At 56.4% G+C, this 21,304-nt stretch overlaps 1 protein-coding gene and 1 long non-coding RNA gene across 2 annotated transcripts; one reads left to right on the forward strand and one right to left on the reverse strand.

Moving 5' to 3' along the window:
• Positions 1 to 4,897: 4,897 nt before the first annotated feature.
• LOC144717249 (uncharacterized) lies at positions 4,898 to 6,669 on the reverse strand. The gene is made up of 2 exons (XR_013585062.1): positions 6,474 to 6,669; positions 4,898 to 5,956 (listed from the first exon to the last, which is right to left on the reverse strand). It is a non-coding gene; the product is annotated as an uncharacterized LOC144717249 (long non-coding RNA).
• A 100-nt stretch (positions 6,670 to 6,769) lies between these two features.
• LOC144717248 (homer protein homolog 1-like) lies at positions 6,770 to 20,811 on the forward strand. Its single transcript, XM_078592655.1, has 9 exons — positions 6,770 to 6,972; positions 17,164 to 17,320; positions 18,044 to 18,175; positions 18,393 to 18,485; positions 19,296 to 19,549; positions 19,663 to 19,819; positions 20,009 to 20,119; positions 20,223 to 20,303; positions 20,536 to 20,811. The coding sequence occupies exons 1-9, from the start codon at positions 6,968 to 6,970 to the stop codon at positions 20,722 to 20,724; spliced, it is 1,179 nt and encodes a 392-aa protein (XP_078448781.1). The 5' UTR covers positions 6,770 to 6,967; the 3' UTR covers positions 20,725 to 20,811.
• The last annotated feature ends 493 nt before the right edge of the window (positions 20,812 to 21,304 follow it).

Genomic DNA, 21,304 nt, shown 5'->3' on the forward strand with positions numbered 1-21,304 from the left:
TACACACAACACTCATACACACCCACACATAACACTCATACACAACACTCATACACAACACTCACACACAACACTCACAACAATCATACACGCAACACTTATACACAACAATCATACACAACACTCATACACAAGAATCATACACAACACTCATACACAACAACCATACACACAACACTCATACACACACATAACACTCATACACAACACTCATACACAACACTCACACACAGCACTCACAACAATCATACACACAACACTCACAACAATCATACACACACACAACACTCATACACACACACATAACACTCATACACAACACTCATACACAACACTCACAACAATCATACACACACACAACACTCATACACACACACATAACACTCATACACAACACTCATACACAACACTCACACACAGCACTCACAACAATCATACACACAACACTCACAACAATCATACACACACACAACACTCATACACACACACATAACACTCATACACAACACTCACACACAACACTCACAACAATCATACACACAACACTCATACACAACACTCACACACAACACTCACAACACTCATACACACACACAACACTCATACACACACACATAACACTCATACACAACACTCATACACATCACTCACACACAACACTCACAACAATCATACACACACACAACACTCATACACACACAACAACCGCTGTTCACCACTAAGTGGCGGTGACGATACGCAACACTGAAACGTACACAACACTAATACACAATACACACACGACACACTCATATATAATACACATTCATACACAACACTGACGACACATCACACACACAAAACACTCCATCACACACATACAAGAAACAGTGTATACACACACTACCCTACACACCCACCACGTACGTGCATACACCGGGACCCCTGCATCTGCTAGAGGCCGCTACGTTCACCACACACAATGGCACAACAAATAACAATCGATTATATTATTCAATCAAAGACAATTAAAGCAATTCGCCGTGGGGGTTGTGGGCGTGAAATGGAGCCGCCCCCGGTGCCCCTCCCCCACCGGGGGCGGCGCGGGGAGGGGGCGTCACCTGCTTCAATAAAGGACAATGGGGGAGGGGGGAGGGGGGTCAGCCCCAGGGGGCCCACGATTTGATCCCCGGCTCAGCCCCCCCCCCCCCAGGGCCACGCCCCCCCAGGGCCACGCCCCTTTCCCGGGCCCCTCCCCTCCCCCGGGGCCCCGCCCCTTCCCCGGGGCCCCGCCCCTCCCCCGGGGCCCCGCCCCTCCCCCCGGGCCCCTCCCCGCGGTGTTTACGATTCGCAGCGATGGAGATGGCGGCTCCTCCTCCTCGCGCCTTCACGCGCAGCGGCGCGGCGCCTTCTCTCTCTGAGCATAGCGTGCGGGCACACACACACATATACACACACACATACACACACACATATACACACATATACACATATACACACACACACATATACACACACACATACACACACACATACACACATACACACACACATACACACATACACACACACATATACACACACACATATATACACACATATACACATATACACACACACACATACACACACACACACATACACACACACACACATACACACACACATACACACACACACACATACACACACATACACATACACACACATACACACACACACATACACACATATACACACACACACATATACACACACACACATATACACACACACACATATACACACACACACATATACACATACACACATATACACACACACACATATACACACACATACACACATACACACACACATATACACACACACACATATACACACACAACGCGTGCACACACACACACATATACACACACACACATATACACACACACACATATACACACACACACATATACACACACACACATATACACACACACACATACACACACACATATACACACACACATATATACACATACACACATATACACACACACACATATACACACATATACACACACACACAACGCGTGCACACACATACACACATATACACACACACATACACACACACACATATATACACACACACACATATATACACACACACACATATATACTATATACACACATATATACACACACACATATATACACACACACACATACACACACACACATATATACACATACACACATATATACACACATATATACACATACACTAACACACTCATATATATACACTAACACACAACGCGTGCACACACACATACACACACATATATACACATACACTAACACACTCATATATACACATACACTAACACACTCATATATATACACACTAACACACAACGCGTGCACACACACACACACATATACTATATACACACTAACACACACATATATACACATACACTAACACACTCATATATATACACTAACACATATATATATACATACTAACACACTAGTGCACACTCATATACACATATATATGCACTAACACACGTATATATACACTAACACACATATATACATACACTTACACACACATATATATACACTAACACACAACTCGTGCAGACTCATATATATACTAACACACACATATATATACATACTAACACACGTATATCAAAGAAAAAAGATCCCCCGTATAGCCTTAACAGACTGTAGGGGCAAGTGCTGTTAGCGAGCACCTATGAAGGCCGGAACGGTACACGAGGGGGTGGGTGGCCAGCACCACGCCCGACCGCCTTTGTCTCCCCAGTGGCGATGTTTACACATCGCACCAGGTACTCATTTGAGGCTGAGTCAACCTAGGGGAGGCCCAGGACCGGTTCAGATAATCGTCACTGGTGTTGGCCGTGAGCGGGAATCGAACCCGGGTCGCCAGGTTCATAGCGCAGCGCGCTAACCGCTACACTACCGCTCCCCACATATACACTAACACACACGGGTATATACTAATACCCGCCACTCGCCACTAAGTGACGATAACGTCACCACGACGCCGGTGCCAGGCTATGTGCACTTTGAGGCCGCGTGAAGTGTCAAGGGCTCGCTGACAGGAGGTCTCGGGACAGGTGCCATGGGTTGGCTGACTGAGATGACTGAGATGACTGGCAGATGCATCACCAGCTGTACCAGCTACTGTGCCAACTTGCTGGATTTTATCCGCTCGGCGCGCAGCTCGTTGTTGTGAGCGTCGCTCCTCTGCCCTCCGTTGTTGTTGTTGGAGGCAAACCGCATCCTTCACTTGACACCGCTGGTATCGGTCATCGGCAAGTCCACTCAGCTCCACATCTTTCTGTACCACAACAGTGCATCTCTACTCTAGCCTGTGCCTTGCCCGCTTAGCCGCCTCTATCCGGTCAGACTGAAGCCAGATGCACACTGACACGCACGCATTGACACACCACTCCCATACTCATAACTCAACAAATTCGACATTGACACACAAAGACTCACACAAAGAGAGAATCGGACACAGTCATAGACACACACAGATACACACAGAGAAACACAGACAGGCACAAAGACACAGCACACGCTGAGAATAAGTTGGGGACTGTTACTGAACTTGGAGCGTGCCACGAAGGGATGGGGCCTTGCCATCAGCCCCACGCAAACACAAAACACCTGCTGGAGTGTTTTATATCATCAAATAATCCACCCCTTAAACTCCCCATGAGTGATGGGGCAAGTTGTGGAGAGAGTGGGGAAGTTTCCACACCTGGGCAGTGTGCTTATGACCAGCTATGGATAGGCAGCGGAGGTCTCACTCCGAATCAGTCGAGTGGCACTATGAATTTAAACATCAGCTGGGTCACGTTTTGTGGAAGTTACCTGGACTACCGCTCCATGTGAATCTGTGTCTTATGCTTGCAAACGTAGAGCCCTTTTAAAGGACCATCTGCGCTGGTTTGAAACATTCATGCTGGCCTGCCTATGACCCACCCTGGGTTTAACCAGACTGGATTGTGCGAGGAGCTCACAGATGTTTGAAAGATATGGCTCGGTAAGGACGCTCCTTGGAAGCTGGAGGCTGTCGCCCTTCAACAATAGCGGAAAGTCGAGGAGCGACGCTCACAACAACGAGCGGAGCGTCGTACGAATAAAATCCAGCAAGTTGGCAGAGTAGGAGGCACAGATGGTGCATCTGCCAATCATCTCAGTCAGTGAATACGAGCACCTGGGTATGCCCCGTGGCCTCCTAACAGCGATCCTTCGGAACTTCACGTGGCTTCAAGGTGCACATAGCCTGGCACAAACGCCGTGTTGACGTCACCGCAACTTAATGGCGAATGGCGCCGTTGTGTGTGGCTGTTGATGGGGAGAGGTAGTGCAGCGGTGAGCGCGCTGTTTGTGATTGTGAGTGGCCATGTGTTGCTGTGGTGCTTGGAGTGGTAGACAGGGCAGGGCTGTGGGTCGCCGTCCTCTGACTCAACGCTTTCATTGACTCGCTTGGCACGTGGAGTGAGTGAGTGTGGTTAGGGCGCTGCGCTACGAACCCGGCGACACGAGTTTTATTCCCGCTCACGGCTAACACGGGTGACGAATCCTCTATATGAACCGGTTATATGCCTCCCCTACGTTGATTTAGGCTGAGTACTTGGTGCGGTGTTTAATCATCACCCACTCCTTCGTGCGACGGACATCATGGGTGCTCGCTTACAGCACTTGTACGCGCCTGCCTGCCGCCTAAAGGCCGTGCAGCGGTGTTTACACAGATGACATACCGAGATCCCCGGGGAGACACACACGACAGATCCACAAATACCCACGCTCATAAACACAGATTCACAAATATGCAAAGGGACAGACAAACACAGAATAAAGTGGACGCAGTTACACAAAGACGCTGTATGAATCCAAATCGTATTAAGCCGCTATACAGAGAGTAGTGGTGCCTTTGCTGTGTTTGTGTCTGAGTAGGTGGGCTTTGCTGTGGCCTCACTGAGCCATCTGGAGTCATGATATCAAAACTCAGACCGCGCCAGGGTCAGGCAGAGGCGGCTGGTGCAGTGCGACCCCTGCCGGTGAGATCCGGGGGTACAGAAGGGGACTGGAGGCTCCAGGGCTGTGACAGAGGTGGAGGAGGTGGGGGGGTACAGAGAGGGACACAGGGTGTCTGGAACTGAGGACATGGGGCCACTGTTCTATTCTTGCGCATGACAGCAATGTCGAGGGGGTTCCTGGCCACGGCGAGAGGACTTCAGCAGAGGGAGAGAGAGTTCGTGTCTTTGCGCTGTCCCTCTTAAGTCGATGGAGCGCAGACTACTACAGTGGTTCACTATGTGGCCCGTCGTTTGGGCTGCATGGCCAGAATCGCATTGCTGTGGCTTTGTCTTTACTATTCCATCCATGAAGGTGTGCGCATTGCCCTGTGTGTTTACTATGTTACCAGTTAAGCCCCACTGAGCTATATACAGTAGCTCTTTTTCAGAAGCGACCCAGCCACAAATGCTAGCTCAATGAAGTGGCTTATCATGTTGACATTTTGAGTCGGCAAATACTCTAAACGCACGATTCTAAATGTGCAGGGAAAAACTGGAGGACCCGGAGAAAAATCGACGCAACCACGGAGAGAACACGCAACCTCCAAAAATGCAGGCGTCAGGGTCGGGGTCGAACCCAGGCCCTCTTGTGTACCAGGCGAGGGAGTTAACATCTTGTCACCGTGGGGCCCTGTTGATGTTCTGATGCGGTCGATGGTTCCACCGGTGGCTTAGAGGAGGAATGTCAAAGCCACGATTTGGTGCGGTGATGTTTGGATCTCCTTTGAGGGGTTCACTCTGGACGGCCGCGTTGTTCCACTGTTCGCCAGCGGCGTCCTTGCGGATCTGGGTGGGATTCTGGGATGGTGACAGCGGCGGCAGCAGCAGCGCGATCCCACAAGGGATGGGGTCGAGACTTGAGCCTGCGGCGAGGTAACATCGTTGGAGTCTTGGTAAATAGGGATGCGTGTGGTTGTCGTTTGCAGGAAACACGCCAACTCCCTTGCAGCGTGCATGCCTGTGCGGGTATTTGGTGGCGGAATATCCCGTGACAGAAAGCCACTGACTGCTCCACAGCAGCAGCAGAGGCAGGAGGAGCTGAAACACGCGGTTCTCGTGAAATCCCAGTCCCAGTAACCATGACAACCACTCACACCAGGGCCCCTCTACAGCCACCACCACCACCACCAAGTCCACCATCACCAAGTCCACCATCATCACCCCCAGCACTGTGAGGCCGCAGCGCCCCCTCCCGTGCTGCGCGCCGAACGAGTCGGAGGCGACACCGCGAGGGGCGCAGCGGCGCAGGGCCCGGGTCGAGGCGGCGTGGGGGGGAGGCATGGGGAGGGGCCCCCCCCACTATCCACACTCGCCTCCCGACTTGCGCGAATACCTGGGGGGGGGGGGGGCTCGTAGTCTTTGAAAGTGGACGTCACTCACATTCCCGTGGCGGGGCCAGGACATCCTGAGGCAGGAGCGCGGCGACGCATGACGTCACGCCGTGACGTCATGTCATTTAAAATGGGCGTGATGTTTTTACCAGTGGCGTCACGGCTCCATTCGCCATGTGCGTGCCGCGTAGCGGTGACGCAATTAAATCGTTGACGTCACGTACAACCCGACTTCAAAACGTCACGGACGCGATAACGCGACGATGACGTCACGCGCTATGCAATGACGTCGCCAAACCAACTGGGTGGCGTCAGGACGCACGCGTGCGCGACGACGCACTCGGTGCCGCCGCTGCGTGATGACGCAGCACGTCGCGTGACGTCACGCTCGGGGTCCGCTGTGCGGAGGCGGCGGGAGCAGCGGGGGCCCCGGGGACCCCGACTGCGCGTCCCTCCTCATCCCCTCGCTCGTCCCTCCTCGTCCCCTCGCTCGTCCCCTTGCTCCCTCCTCGTCCCGCCCGCCCGGGCCTCGCTGCCGCCGCCATGGGGTGAGTGCGACTCCCGCTCCCTCCTCACCCCTCACCCCGCGCCGCCGCCGCGCTCGCGCGGGTCCCGTTATTCGCCTTCTCCACGGGGCCCCGAGAGGGGCTCGGGGAGGGGGCCCAAGGATCGGGGTCCCGGGGTCTCGAGGTCGGGCCCCTGTGCGGGTCTCCCTCCCCGTCGCCGCTGGGTCCGGGATTCGCTCGCCCATCGCTGCGACACGGGGCCCGCTGCCTCTCTCGGGGGTGGGGGGGGGGTCTCTTGCTTCTTCTCCCGCTTAGTGCCCCGTCCCCTGTCGGGGACCCTGGACCCCCCCCCCCACGCCCCGAGTCGCGGGCCCCGCTCGGGTCGGTGGACAAGCGAAGCGGCAGCAGTCCGTGTCACGCAGAGCCCCATCAAGAGGACCCCCTCGCCCCCCGCTGGGGGCGCGGGTACCCGGGGCCCCAGGGAGCGCGGCCCCTACCCCCCCCCCCAGAGGGACCCCCCCCCCAGAGGGACCCCCCCCCCCGGGGCCTCCCGCGCTCTTGACGCGCAGCATCTCGTGAACCCAGGAATGCGGCGCCGCGGGAAAAAAAAATCAAATGAACCCCGCGGCGAGAGACGTGGGGGTCCAGAGATGAGAGGAGGGGGGGCAGAGACGGGGTTGTGGCCAGGGGAAAGGGGCACGGCAGAGCTGCAGAGACGGGAGGACATGGGAGAGTGGGGGGCCTTGGCCTATTAGGGCCTTGAGGGACTGGGGGAGGCAATAGCAGACTGGGGTCTGCAGGTCATTGGGAGGCTGCGGTCATCGGTAGAATAATGGTGGACTTGAGAATGAAGGCCGAGCATAGCGTTGCATGTGGGGGTGTGAGAAGGCAAAGGGGTCTTGGGGAGGTTTGTGTAGCAGGCAGGACACTTTGGGGGGGGGGGGGGGCACAAAGGGGCTAAGAGGAGGTGGTGGGAGCCTTGTGAACAGTCTATCGACAAAACTGCTTTGCGGGGGAGATGGAGGCGCTTCTAGAACTACGTTCACACCATCCCATTGAGAGGGGTGGGCGGGGCAGTGTTATGTGGCTGTAACTGTTGGGCCACACAAACATTGGTCAGTACATATTGAATACAAGTCCAAGGTGGTGGTGATGTGGACCGCATGGCCTGTGCCCCTAACTTCTGCCTTGGGCAGGCGCTGGGGTTAAAATGTGTTACGCTTGGAAGAAAAGCCAACGGTCAAAAAATAACCCTGCAGCCAACATAATTAATACATTAAATAGCATTTGATGTTTGAATAACCATTACTGGGAAATGTGTCATGATATTGTGGCGTGGTGATGATGAGGAAGGGAGATGGGGGGTTGCGTTGTTTGTGAGAGGGTGGTGGTGCATGAGGGTGTTGGGTAGAGTTAAGGTCCTACTGCAGGGTTACCCAGCGCGCAACTCACAGTCTGAAGGCTGCAAGTTCAACCTAGTCAAAGGTCCACTTAACCAATCGTCCATACGAGGTTGATCATATGAGAACCGCTTTCTGAGAAGCCACAATTCCCATGGAGCCGTTGGCGATGCGCTAGTGTCACCATGCGACGGTACTAACTTACAGGGCCACCCAGAGATTCCTGGAGGTCGGGGGCAGAATTCCACCTGGTGGGGGCCCTTTTATTCCACCGTCCAGAAGCCAATGCATTTGTGGGGCCATATTTTGAGTGAGGCCCTTGGCAATTGCCCCCCTTTGCCCTGACAGAATTCCTTGCACACCTCAGTGGGCCCAGGGCAGAGGTGAGTGTTGTTCATTTGAGCAAAGATGCAGCTCTTCTTTGAATTGGCCTTGACAATGAGTGAGCACATGGTCCGTGATCATCATCAGATTGGTCTGGCGAATAGTTGTTCTCTAGTCTGACGTTAATTTGTTTAAAACAGTTATTACATAGGAAGCCAAAAAAACACCTCCACAATTCGTGGGTGATTGTATGCTGACCCAAGAGCAGTGGGTGTGAACCTTCACCAGAGCTCAGCCAGCACGATGGCTCCAAGGAACCGAAAATGCAGCCAAAAACCAAAGGAAAATTCTATAAAGGAAAGTTCCAGACAATACGGCTCACGCACTGGAATGCGTTCACCAGGGGACATCTCTGGCCTCTGTCACAGCAACATTTCCAGACCTCGTTACACCCAGTGCCTCGCGCCCATGGGCCATAAAATATGGCACGGCAGAGGTTGTGCAGGGGCAGCTGAAGGGGCAGCTGAAGAGGGGCAGCCAAGGGGGCTGTAGCATTGCACCGATCTCCAGCGAGTGAACATCGTGTACACAGCACCGTGTAAACATGGCCCTACGTTTTAAGTGGCTGAGTGTGTGTGGCGTGCACACGTGGCCCATCTTTGAGGAAAAGTTAATTCCTGGGGTATGGGTGAGGGGCGCACGCCGGTGCAGCTGAGCACACATCTTGTGTTGTCTCGTGGCCGCCTCCCCCCATCTCATGGATCGGGGGCAGCGCTTGCCCCGGAGAAGCCCTGCTAGCCCCGGACGAGCCCTGCTAGCCCTGGCTGCTCGTGTCGCTGGACCCAGCGAGAGCCCCGTGCGCCATCCTGCCCGCTCCGCTCAACCTCACGCTGGCCGTGCGGCAGCACGTGGTCGCAGCGGTATTTATAAGTGTGGTATTTTTGGGGATTGCTGATTCCAGCATGTGTGGAGGACGCATACTGTCGGTGAATGCGAGGGGAGGGGAGGGCGAGCAGCAGCAGGAGGAGAGGGCCGTCCCCTGGATGCGCTGTTTGCTGGGCCCCATCTCTCCAAGCGATCATCAGGGAGAGCGTGGAAGGGCCCAGGCCACCCGCCCCTTAAGCGCACGGGGCTCGGTGCGCCCTCCGCACGGAGCTGACTGCGCAAAATCCTCGATTAAATCCATACGTGGCCAGCACGGGCGTCACCCTTACATTAAGGGTGCCCACGAAAGGTGGCAGTGGCCTTCCGCGTGATTATTTGTTGGATGTGTGATGAATTGAGGTCACGTTCTTAAAAAGATAATTACATGGGATGGGATTATAAATCGTGCACCCAACTTTGTAAAATGTTTGATGATCATTCAAAAATGCTGTTTAACACCGTGTGGGTTTTTCCACAAATTATAACGGAACTACTCTCCAAATTTAAGATATAACGGAACTGCGCCATCCGAACGAAGAACCGTGGTTATGGACGGCAGAGTCTTGCATCATCGAGTGCAGGAAAGACCCTGGAAGAGAATAGCACGGGTCTACGTCAATAGGCGTCTCTAATAGCGCCCTCCGCACAGCCACAGCGCAGCGCCCGCGATGTGGAGAGGGGGCTGCCGACTGGCTGTCTTCTCTCCTATGAACCCTTCCCGGCTGTACACCAGACTGCCGCCTCTCATCCACGCCATGTTTAACCACCACAACGCAGCTCGCAACAACGCAGCTCACTTTCTGCTTCTTTACTCGCACTTTTTGAATTTCTTCCCATCGTCTTTTTTCCCCAAGAATTTGCAACCTTGTTCAGTTCAAGAGATGTGGGATCTCTTCTCCATCACAACTTTGTTGGTGATATTTGTTACTGGCTCCTGGACGTTTTGGCCTTTGGGCCTGTGTTCAAGAACCATAACAATACGTAGAAATGCACTATTGAGAGCTCCAGCTCTATGCAATTGAGACATTGGTCCCTGCCATATGAATGTGGAAATGTCCCCACTGACTCGGGGCTGCTTGCAGAGTTGATCACCGCCCCACGCTTAATTCACCTCCCTGAGCCACCTGGGCCTCTCGTCCACAACAACCGCAAGGGGAGACAGGATTGGTGTGAGGAGGAGAGCGCAGCCAGGGCCTGTGATTGCCGCAGCAGCGGGGGCTGGCGCACGGTGCCAGGGCCCGGCTGTAATTGCCAAGCGCCGTCATCCATGGCGGAGGCAACGCATCTCACCAGCCATGGCGACGCTTCCGAACCCTGTCCTTGTGGAGTGGTGTGAGTAGTGTGGTGTCGGAGGAAGTGGTGGTGGTGTGTGCCAGTGTGCGGTGTGGTGTCAGTGGGGTGATGCATGCACTAGGGTGGCTAAAATATTTTTTTTGTGTGTAACTGGTAACAGCATTGAAAGAAACCGGTTACTGGTTTACACGCGAATAGAAATGTGTAGAGCAATAAACACAACGTGCTACTGTGTCTGGGTGCTGCTGTGTGTGGGTGCTGTGTGTGTGTATGTGAGTGCTGTGTGTGTGAGTGCTGTGTGTGTGAGTGCTGTGTGTGTGAGTGCTGTGTGTGTGAGTGCTGTGTGTGTGAGTGCTGTGTGTGAGGGTGCTGTGTGTGTGTGAGTGCTGTGTGTGTGAGTGCTGTGTGTGCGTGTGAGTGCTGTGTGTGTGTGTGAGTGCTGTGTGTGTGTGTGTGAGTGCTGTGTGTGTGAGTGCTGTGTGTGTGTGTGAGTGCTGTGTGTGTGAGTGCTGTGTGTGTGTGTGTGCTGTGTGTGTGTGCGTGAGTGCTGTGTGTGTGTGTGAGTGCTGTGTGTGTGTGAGTGCTGTGTGTGTGTGTGTGAGTGCTGTGTGTTTGAGTGCTGTGTGTGTGTTTGAGTGCTGTGTGTGGTGTGTGCTGTGTGTGTGAGTGCTGTGTGTGTGAGTGCTGTGTGTGTGAGTGCTGTGTGTGAGGGTGCTGTGTGTGTGAGTGCTGTGTGTGTGTGTGAGTGCTGTGTGTGTGTGCGTGAGTGCTGTGTGTGTGAGTTCTGTGTGTGTGAGTTCTGTGTGTGTGAGTGCTGCGTGCTGTGTGTGTGTGAGTTCTGTGTGTGTGAGTTCTGTGTGTGCGAGTGCTGCGTGCTGTGTGTGTGTGTGTGAGTGCTGTGTGTGTGAGTGCTGCGTGCTGTGTGTGTGAGTGCTGCGTACTGTGTGTGTGTGAGTGCTGTGTGTGTGAGTGCTATGTGTAAGAATGCTGTGTGTGTGTGCTGTATGTGTGGGTGCTGTGTGTGTGTGTGCTGCGTGTGTGAGTGCTGTGTCTGTGTGTGAGTGCTGTGTGTGTGTGCTGTGTGTGTGTGCTGTGTGTGAGTGCTGTGTGTGTGTGTGAGTGCTGTGTGTGTGTGTGAGTGCTGTGTGTGTGTGTGAGTGCTGTGTGTGTGTGTGCTGCGTGTGTGAGTGCTGCGTGTGTGAGTGCTGTGTGTGTGAGTGCTGTGTGTGTGTGTGTGCTGTGTGTGTGGGTGCTGTGTGTGTGAGTGCTGTGTGTGTGTGAGTGCTGTGTGTGTGCTGTGTGTGAGTGCTTGAGTGCTGTGTGTGAGTGCTGTGTGTGTGTGAGTGCTGTGTGTGTGTGCTGTGTGTGAGTGCTGTGTGTGAGTGCTGTGTGTGTGTGAGTGCTGTGTGTGTGCTGTGTGTGTGCTGTGTGTGAGTGATGTGTGTGTGTGAATGCCAGGTGTGTGAGTGCTGTGTGTGTGTGTGTGAGTGCTGTGTGAGTGCTGTGTGTGTGGGTGCTGTGTGTGAGTGCTGTGTGTGTGAGTGCTGTGTGTGTGAGTGCTGTGTGTGTGTGTGAATGCCAGGTGTGTGAGTTGCTGTGTGTGTGAGTGCTGTGTGTGTGAGTGCTGTGTGTGTGAGTGCTGTGTGTGTGTGAGAGTGCTGTGTGTGTGTGTGTGAGTGCTGTGTGTGTGTGTGAGTGCTGTGAGAGTGCTGTGTGTGTGAGTGCTGTGTGAGTGCTGTATGTGTGGGTGCTGTGTGTGGGTGCTGTGTGTGTGTGAATGCCAGGTGTGTGAGTGCTGTGTGTGTGAGTGCTGTGTGTGTGAGTGCTGTGTGGGTGCTGTGTGTGTGTGGGTGCTGTGTGTGTGGGTGCTGTGTGTGTGGGTACTGTGTGTGTGTGAGTGCTGTGTGTGTGTGTGAGTTCTGTGTGTGTGTGTGTGAGTTCTGTGTGTGTGTGTTGTGTGAGTGCTGTGTGTGTGAGTGCTGTGTGTGTGAGTGCTATGTGTGTGTGTGAGTGCTGTGTGTGTGAGTGCCGTGTGTGTGTGAGTGCTGTGTGTGTGTGCTGTGCGTGTGTGCTGTGTGTGTGTGTGAGTGCTGTGTGTGTGTGTGAGTGTTGTGTGTGTGAGTGCTGTGTGTGTGAGTGCTGTGTGTGTGTGAGTGCTGTGTGTGTGTGTGAGTGCTGTGTGTGTGAGTGCTGTGTGTGTGTGTGATTGCTGTGTGTGTGTGAGTGCTGTGTGTGTGTGAGTGCTGTGTGTGTGTGCGTGCTGTGTGTGTGTGAGTGCTGTGTGTGTGTGAGTGCTGTGTGTGTGAGTGCTGTGTGTGTGAGTGCTGTGTGTGTGGGTGCTGTGTGTGTGAGTGCTGCTGTGTGTGCTGTGTGTGTGCTGTGTGAGTGCTGTGTGAGTGCTGTGTGAGTGCTGTGTGTGTGCTGTGTGTGCTGTGTGTGTGAGTGATGTGTGTATGTGTGTGCTGCTGTGTGTGAGTGCTGTGTGTGTGTGTGCTGTGTGTGTGTGTGCTGCTGTGTGTGTTTGGCCGTGACATTGTCCAGCCACAGCGCATTCGCCGCTGGCTGCAAAGGTTCGTGGTTTGAATCCAGCAGGCCGCCCTGGTTATTACTGCGGGTGACGCCATTCGAAAAGAGTAGCAGGCCGTTGTGTGCTGGTGTCATGGTCCAAATGAGAACATTTACACTGCAGATGACTCAGTTGGGATTAAACATAGCAACAGCGCCCCCTTCTGTGTAACTGCAGCAGACTGCCTGTGAAGCATGGTGCCTGCGTGATAGCTTCGTGCTATGAGAATGGCGCAAACACCACATGCACTAATGATCTGGCTATGTGTGGTATGCGCGGTGCTTGTTTGGCTATATGAATGCGTTTGGGCTATATGTGTCGACTATGTGCTGCGCTGTCAATGTGAAGGATGTGTTGGCTACGTGGAGGATGTGTTGGCTACGTGCTGTGTTGTTGATGTGGAGGATGTGTTGGCTGTGTGCTGCATTGTCTGCGCGAAGGATGTGTCGGCTGTGCGTTGTTGTTGCTTAACGAGGGCAGCTGTTGGAGGCTGCCACCCTGCGCACTGTGCGAGTTTCTCGGGAGGAGCACAGTGGCGGCTGTGTGGCAGCCGGAGTCGGGGTTTGGGTGGCATTAGAGGCATGGGGTTTATGGGCGATTTGGGCGAGGAGGAGGGCGGCTGTCATGTGCAGTCGCGACACTCCGGGACAGGTGGGGGAATCACAGGCACACACATGAAGACAAAGATCCTCCATATAGCCAACGCAGACTGTTCGGCCAAGTGCTGTTAGCGAGCACCTACTATGCCCAGCACGGCGCACAAGGGGATGGTGTAGCCAGCACCAGACCCATCCGCCGGTTCATTTAAGGCGGAACTGACCTAGGGGAGGCCCAGTTCTAGTTAAAATATTCACCACTGATGCCGGCCAGGCCGGAAATACAATTCAGATGGCCGGGTTTGTAGTGCAGTGCGCTAACCACTAAGCCAACGCTCTCCACTTCACAGACACACACACGCACTTGCATACTCGCATGCGCGCTCACACACTGGCCCGCGCACACTTGGTCAAAATCAGTCACACTTGCTGGCACACACGCGCTCCCACCATCACTCACGCATGTACACGCACACGCTCATTCTCACACAGACTCCGACGCGCGGACAAACGCACGCAGTCGCACACGTGAGCGCGCGGCACTGAAAGGGGGGTGTTATTTTAGACGTGAATGCCGAAGCTCTGGGGAGAGGAGAGAGACAGAGGCCGATTGTGTTGGCAGAGAAAGAGAGGGAAGAGAGAGAAACAGAGAAGTCATTACTACAGAGAGAAACACAGGCATATATACTGTACACACACGCACATACGCTTAGCACACACAGCCACTCGCAATCATATAGACAATCATACACAACACTCACAAACAAATAAACACATGCTCAGCCACACACAGGCAACCACAAACTCTGATAGCCACACACACATAGCCACTCACTCAGATAGCCACACAACCTCTGATAGCCACACACACACTCAGATTGCCACGTACATTCAGCTGCTCTCGGCCACACACAATCTCAGATAGCCACACTCAGATAGCCACACACTCTCATAGCCACACTCTCATAGCCACACTCACATAGCCACACTCACATAGCCACACACTCACATAGCCACACACTCATAGCCACACACTCACATAGCCACACACTCATAGCCACACACTCACATAGCCACACTTACATAGCCACACACACTCAGATAGCCACACTCACATAGCCACACACACTCACATAGCCACACTCACATAGCCACACTCAGATAGCCACACACTCTCATAGCCACACACTCACATAGCCACACTCACATAGCCACACTCACATAGCCACACACTCACATAGCCACACACTCATAGCCACACACTCATAGCCACACACTCACATAGCCACACTTACATAGCCACACTCACATAGCCACACACACTCAGATAGCCACACTCACATAGCCACACACTCTCAGATAGCCACACACTCTCATAGCCACTCACTCTCATAGCCACACAGTCTCAGATAGCCACACAATCTCATAGCCACACACTCTCATAGCCACTCACTCACATAGCCACACAATCTCAGATAGCCACACACTCTCAGATAGCCACACACTCTCAGATAGCCACACACTCTCATAGCCACTCACTCTCATAGCCACACAATCTCAGATAGCCACCCACTCTCTCATAGCCACACACTCTCAGATAGCCACACAATCTCATAGCCACACACTCTCATAGCCACTCACTCACATAGCCACACAATCTCAGATAGCCACACACTCTCAGATAGCCACACACTCTCATAGCCACACACTCACATAGCCACACTCAGATAGCCACACTCACATAGCCACACTCTCAGATTGCCACTCTCTCATAGCCACTCACTCTCATAGCCACACACTCACATAGCCACTCACTTTCATAGCCACTCACTCTCAGATAGCCACATTCACATAGCCACACAATCTCACATAGCCACACAATCTCAGATAGCCACACACTCATAGCCACACACTCACACAGCCACACTCTCATAGCCACACTCTCAGATAGCCACACAATCTCAGATTGCCACACACTCTCAGATTGCCACACGCTCGCATTCGGTGGAGGGTGCTGTGTGCGCACGTGGGCCGTGTCCACGTGCCGGTGACGCCGTCTCCTCTGCCCCGGTGCCGGCACCGCCGCCATTGCCGTGGCCACGGCGTGCACGGCGTGCGCACGGCCCTCGCACGGCGTGGCGACAGGCGCCGCCCCCGTGTACACGTGCCATGTGCTGCTGCGCGGGGTGCCGGCTTCCTGCACCAGCAGCAGGTGTGTGTGCAGCAGCTGTGTGTGTGCGGCAGCTGTGTGTGTGCAGGTGTGTGTGCAGCAGCTGTGTGTGTGCAGCAGCTATGTGTGTGTTTCGAAGCCACCTCCCTACTGCAGTGTATGGTGGCACACACAAGCAGTGGCATGGAGGTGGAGTTGATGGATCACGCGGGGATGAGAGTTATGGCAAAGTGGCATTCCCACACGCAGGGTAGGGAGCTGGTGCTACTTGGGTGAGGGGGGGGGGCAACACAGCAAGTAGGATTCTGAGCTGTCTTTTCTTGTACGCCTGCGTTTACTTCGGGCACTCTGGATTCCTTGGATGTAAAATGAAAACATTTGCTTAATGTTGCCAATATAGAGACACACGAAATAGAGCGTGAATGATTCTGTGAGGGGCTTGCTGGCCTAAAGTTCCCAATTAGTATGAGTAATTATTCACAATTAGTGATTTCACAGGTGTGTGTGTGTCGCCGGATGTGATCCACACACGCTCACTAGCGAACCGAGCGCTGGCAGCACGGAGAGTGGGGGGGGGGTGTTGTGCACCAGCTGGGTGGAATTGGGTGGCAATTCAGGCCGTGGGGTGCCAGGGTCTCGTGGCGGTGGGGAACGGCAGCCGTGGTACAAACACGACTGCGCGGGCCGAGTGCTGGCATAGCTCGGTGGTGGTGGTGATGGTGATGGTGCTGTGGGAGGTGGTGACGGTGGTGATGGCTGTGGTGGTTGTGGTTGCGATGATGGTTGTGGTGATGGCAGTGCCGATGATAACGGTGGTGACAGTGAGGATAATGGTGGTGGTGATGGTAGAAGGGACTTGTTCAAGGATGGCTATGGAGGTAATTTGTAGATGGAGATCAACTGGAACCGTCAGTCACCCTGACCCCTGACCCTCCAACCCCCCCCCGCCCTCCCCTGCAGGGAGCAGCCAATCTTCAGCACGAAGGCGCACGTGTTCCAGATCGACCCGGCCACCAAGAAGAACTGGGTCCCGGCGAGCAAGCAGGCGGTCGCCGTGTCCTACTACTACGACTCGGCCCGCAACGCCTACCGCATCATCAGCATGGACGGCACCAAGGTGAGCGGCGGGGGCCGCCAGGGGCCCGAGGGGGCCGCCGCCCCCCGCCCCACCGGAGGGGCCATCTTGCCGACCGACAGCTCCGCCGGCTGCAGCTGCTTCCTCGGACGCTGCCTTCCGAGCTTCCTGGCTCGCAACGCAACGCGTGTACAGTGCTAGGGCAGGCAAGACGAGTGGGGGCCACGCAGCGTGGGAGGTAGCGGCGAGCTGGGGATGAGGAGTCGTAGTAATGGGGGTTGGGATGTTGTTGCAGGACCAGGCGAGCGCGTGGTGGTGGTGGTGGTGGTCACATTGTGAGGCCGAGGATGCTGGTAGTGGTGAGGAGTTGGGAGGTTGTTGCGGTTGGATTCTTGCAGGCGTGTGGGCACGCTACGGAACGTGCTCGGTGGTGGTGGACAGGGCGGTGAGGAGCGTTGTTGGTCGTGGTGGTGGTGGCGGCGGGGGAGGGGTTGTTGGTTACGAATCCGAGGCGCTCATTGCTTTCACTGGACGCCGGCCCAGTTCTGCCGAGGAGGGGAGCGGGGTGAGTGGAGTGGGGAGGGGGCAACAGGAGTGAGAAAAAAAAGCGGTGGACATTCTTGTGAGCTGAGGCACGACAGCGACGCTGGGCCCCAGCCACTTCACATTCCCGGCCCTGGCCGCACCGACTGTGTGTGATGGTGTCGACTGCCCCTCCAACTTCCCTCTCTCATGCCCCCCCCTCCCCCATTTTCTGGTGCCCAGGTGATCATCAACAGCACGGTGACGCCAAACATGGCGTTCACCAAGACGTCACAGAAGTTTGGGCAGTGGGCAGACAGCCGTGCCAACACGGTCTACGGCCTGGGCTTCTCATCCGAGCAGCATCTCACCAAGGTGCCCCGACTCCTCCGCCTCCTCCTCCTCGTGTCCTTAACTTAGTACCTGGTGCAGTGTGTAAAACGTCAGACAAAGGTGGCTGGGCGTGGTGTTGGCCACCCACATCCTTGTGCACCTTGCCGACTAACAGCACTTTCTCGCACAGCCTGTTGAGGCTATAGGGAGATATTTGTCTTTGTGTATGGACTGTGCTGCTCCCCCCCCCTCTCCACAGTTTGCGGAGAAGTTCCAGGAGGTGAAGGAGGCAGCGCGCACGGCGAGAGAGAAGTCGCAGGAAAAGGTGGAGACGTCCAGCAACCACTCACAGGTATGTCCACCCTCCAGGTCACGAACCCATGACCCCTCCAGGTCACGAACCCATGACCCCTCCAGGTCACGAACCCTCAAGGTCACGACCCCTCCAGGTCACGAACCCATGACCCCTCCAGGTCACGAACCCATGACCCCTCCAGGTCACGAACCCTCAAGGTCATGACCCCTCCAGGTCACGAACCCATGACCCCTCCAGGTCACGAACCCATGACCCCTCCAGGTCACGAACCCTCAAGGTCACGACCCCTCCAGGTCACGAACCCATGACCCCTCCAGGTCACGAACCCATGACCCCTCCAGGTCACGAACCCTCAAGGTCACGACCCCTCCAGGTCACGAACCCATGACCCCTCCAGGTCACGAACCCATGACCCCTCCAGGTCACGAACCCTCAAGGTCACGACCCCTCCAGGTCACGAACCCATGACCCCTCCAGGTCACGAACCCATGACCCCTCCAGGTCACGAACCCTCCAGGTCACGAACCCAAATGCACGACAGACCCCTGATGTCACTTTTCAGCACAAACGGCACGATGGCAAGGGCTGTGGAGATGCCACCGGTGCAGGGCAGGAGGAGGGGAGACCGAGCGGGCGGAAGGCGAGAGGATGCGGTGGCGCGAGGACGGCGAGTTGCTCGGAGAGAAGAGGCACGGAGCAGAAGCTCGCGGGGAGAGAAAATCCGAGCAGCCGACACGTTGCGGCGGTGGGACTTGGAGGGAGAAGAGTGGTGGCGCGGTCGCGGTTGTGGCGCGGTCGCGGTGCGGTTGTTGTAACACGAACGCCGGCGCGGTCGCCCCCACGCAGGAGTCGAGCAGCAGCGACTCGGCGAGCCAGCAGCAGCAGCAGCAGCAGCAGCCGCCCCAGCACCCGACGGGCACGCCTGGGCCCCCTGGGGCCACGGGGCCCGCGGGGCCCCCCGGGACCCCCGGCACCCCCGGCACCCCCGGGCAGCCCCCCGCCTACAACGGCACAGACGACGAGAAGGTGACGCAGGGCGTCCCCGTGGAGGCCCAGCTCTCCTACGAGAACGAGCGACTCAAGGTGGCGCTCGCCCAAAGGTGAGGGGGAGGAGAGGGGCGAGCGAGGGGCGAGCGAGGGGCGAGCTGTATAATTGACCTGGAAAGGCGTCGTATATAAAAGTTAAGTTGTTGTTGTTGTTCTCGCCGCTCAGCTCCGCCAACGGCAAGAAGTGGGAGGTGGAGCTGCAGGCGCTGAAGAGCAGCAACTCGCGGCTGTCGGCGGCGCTCACCGAGGCGACCGCCAGCGCCGACGCGGGGAAGCAGCAGCTCCACGCACTGCAGGGGGAGGCGGAGCACCTGCGGCAGAGGGTGGGGACACGGGGGAGGGGAGGGGGGCGGCGGTGGGGGGAGGCACTCGCGGGCAAGCCGAGGGGAGCTCTGGCAGTGCTTCACGTGTCTGTGCTGCGTGTTCGCGCACTCACTCCCCACGCCTGCCCGGCCCCCCCTCGTCCGCTTTACCCCGCCCTCCCACTACCCGCTCACCCCCCCCCCCCCCAGGTGTTGGAGCTGGAGAGCGAGACGGGGGAGAGCGGCGCCGCGGCGGAGAGAAACTCGGAGCTGGCGCAGCGTGTGGAGCTGCTGGAGGCGACGCTGCACGAGAGGGAAGAGGTGAGGGGGAGTGAGCGGGACGCCGGAGTGTGGACGCACGTGCGTGCGTTTCTGCGCGAGTGCGCGCGTCGCCGTGTGTAAATGTGCGTCGCTGCGCGTGTAGGAGGTGGAGAGGCTGAAGCTGCAGCAAGAGGTGGTGCAGCAGGTGGAGGCGCAGAGGGACGCCGCCTCCCGCCAGCTCAAGGTGCGTCCGTGCGTTCTCATGTACGCGTGCATTTTCTTGCGGTGCGTTCACGGGGCCACGTGCGAGTGGAGCGTTGTCGTGTCGAGTGGAACACGCGGGGTAGCGTGTGGCGGAGGATTGAGTGGAGCGTGACGTGAAGAGCGGCGGAGTGCGTGGTGGAATGGTGGAGCGGAGCACGCGGGTGGAGCGCTGCGGCCTGCGGCCCTAACGAGTGGCCCTCTCCCCCGTGCAGGAGACGGAGGAGCGGGCCGAGGGGCTGGCGGCACGTGTAGCCGAGCTGGAGGAGGCCGTGGGCGCCGCTCGGGCCCAGCAGCTGGAGCAGGGCGAGCGCCTGCGCGATGTCCTGGGCGTTCTCGATGGCAAGATCTCCGAGCTCACCGAGCTGCGCGAGAGCGTCGCCAAGCTGGTGCTCGCCGACTAACGCGGGCCGCCGCACCGCCGGCAGGCGGGTGGGCAGAGCGCCGCCGAGCCCCGTGGGAGGCACCGACATCAACGCGCACGCGCGCGCACGTACTCGCACGCACGCACGGCGGCTTGCATGCATTTGTCGGGAGATGGTGCCGCTCTCCGGAGCTCGGTCCCGCGGCCGCGGCGGCGGCGACGGGCCGCGCCGAACGCCGCCGTCGTCGAGAGCACCGCGGCAAAGGTCGCGGGTGGCGACGACCCCCCGGCAGCCGGGGCTCGTGGTTTGAACGGCCGCCCGCCGCGGGGAGCGGGCCAGGCCGCCGGCGTCGTTGTCGGGGGCCCTTGTGGGGCGCGCCCTCCGCCGGGCCCTCCGCCGGGCCCTCCGCCGGGCCCGCGCCACGTCCGCCGCACGGTCGTGAGGCCGCGCGCCGTGGATGACGAGTGGGACGCGGAGTTACCAACGCTCGTTATCGTAGCAAATCGTACCGTGGCCGCGCGGTCCGCTCCGCTCCCGTTACGGGTGTGCAGGACCCCCCCCCCGCCCCCCACCCCCGGGCGGGCTTGCGGGAGGCCCCGTCCCCCCTTGGCGGGTGTGC

Source organism: Lampetra planeri, chromosome 3 (genome assembly GCF_965212315.1).
Source record: "Lampetra planeri chromosome 3, kcLamPlan1.2.h2, whole genome shotgun sequence".
Taxonomy (NCBI): domain Eukaryota; kingdom Metazoa; phylum Chordata; class Hyperoartia; order Petromyzontiformes; family Petromyzontidae; genus Lampetra; species Lampetra planeri.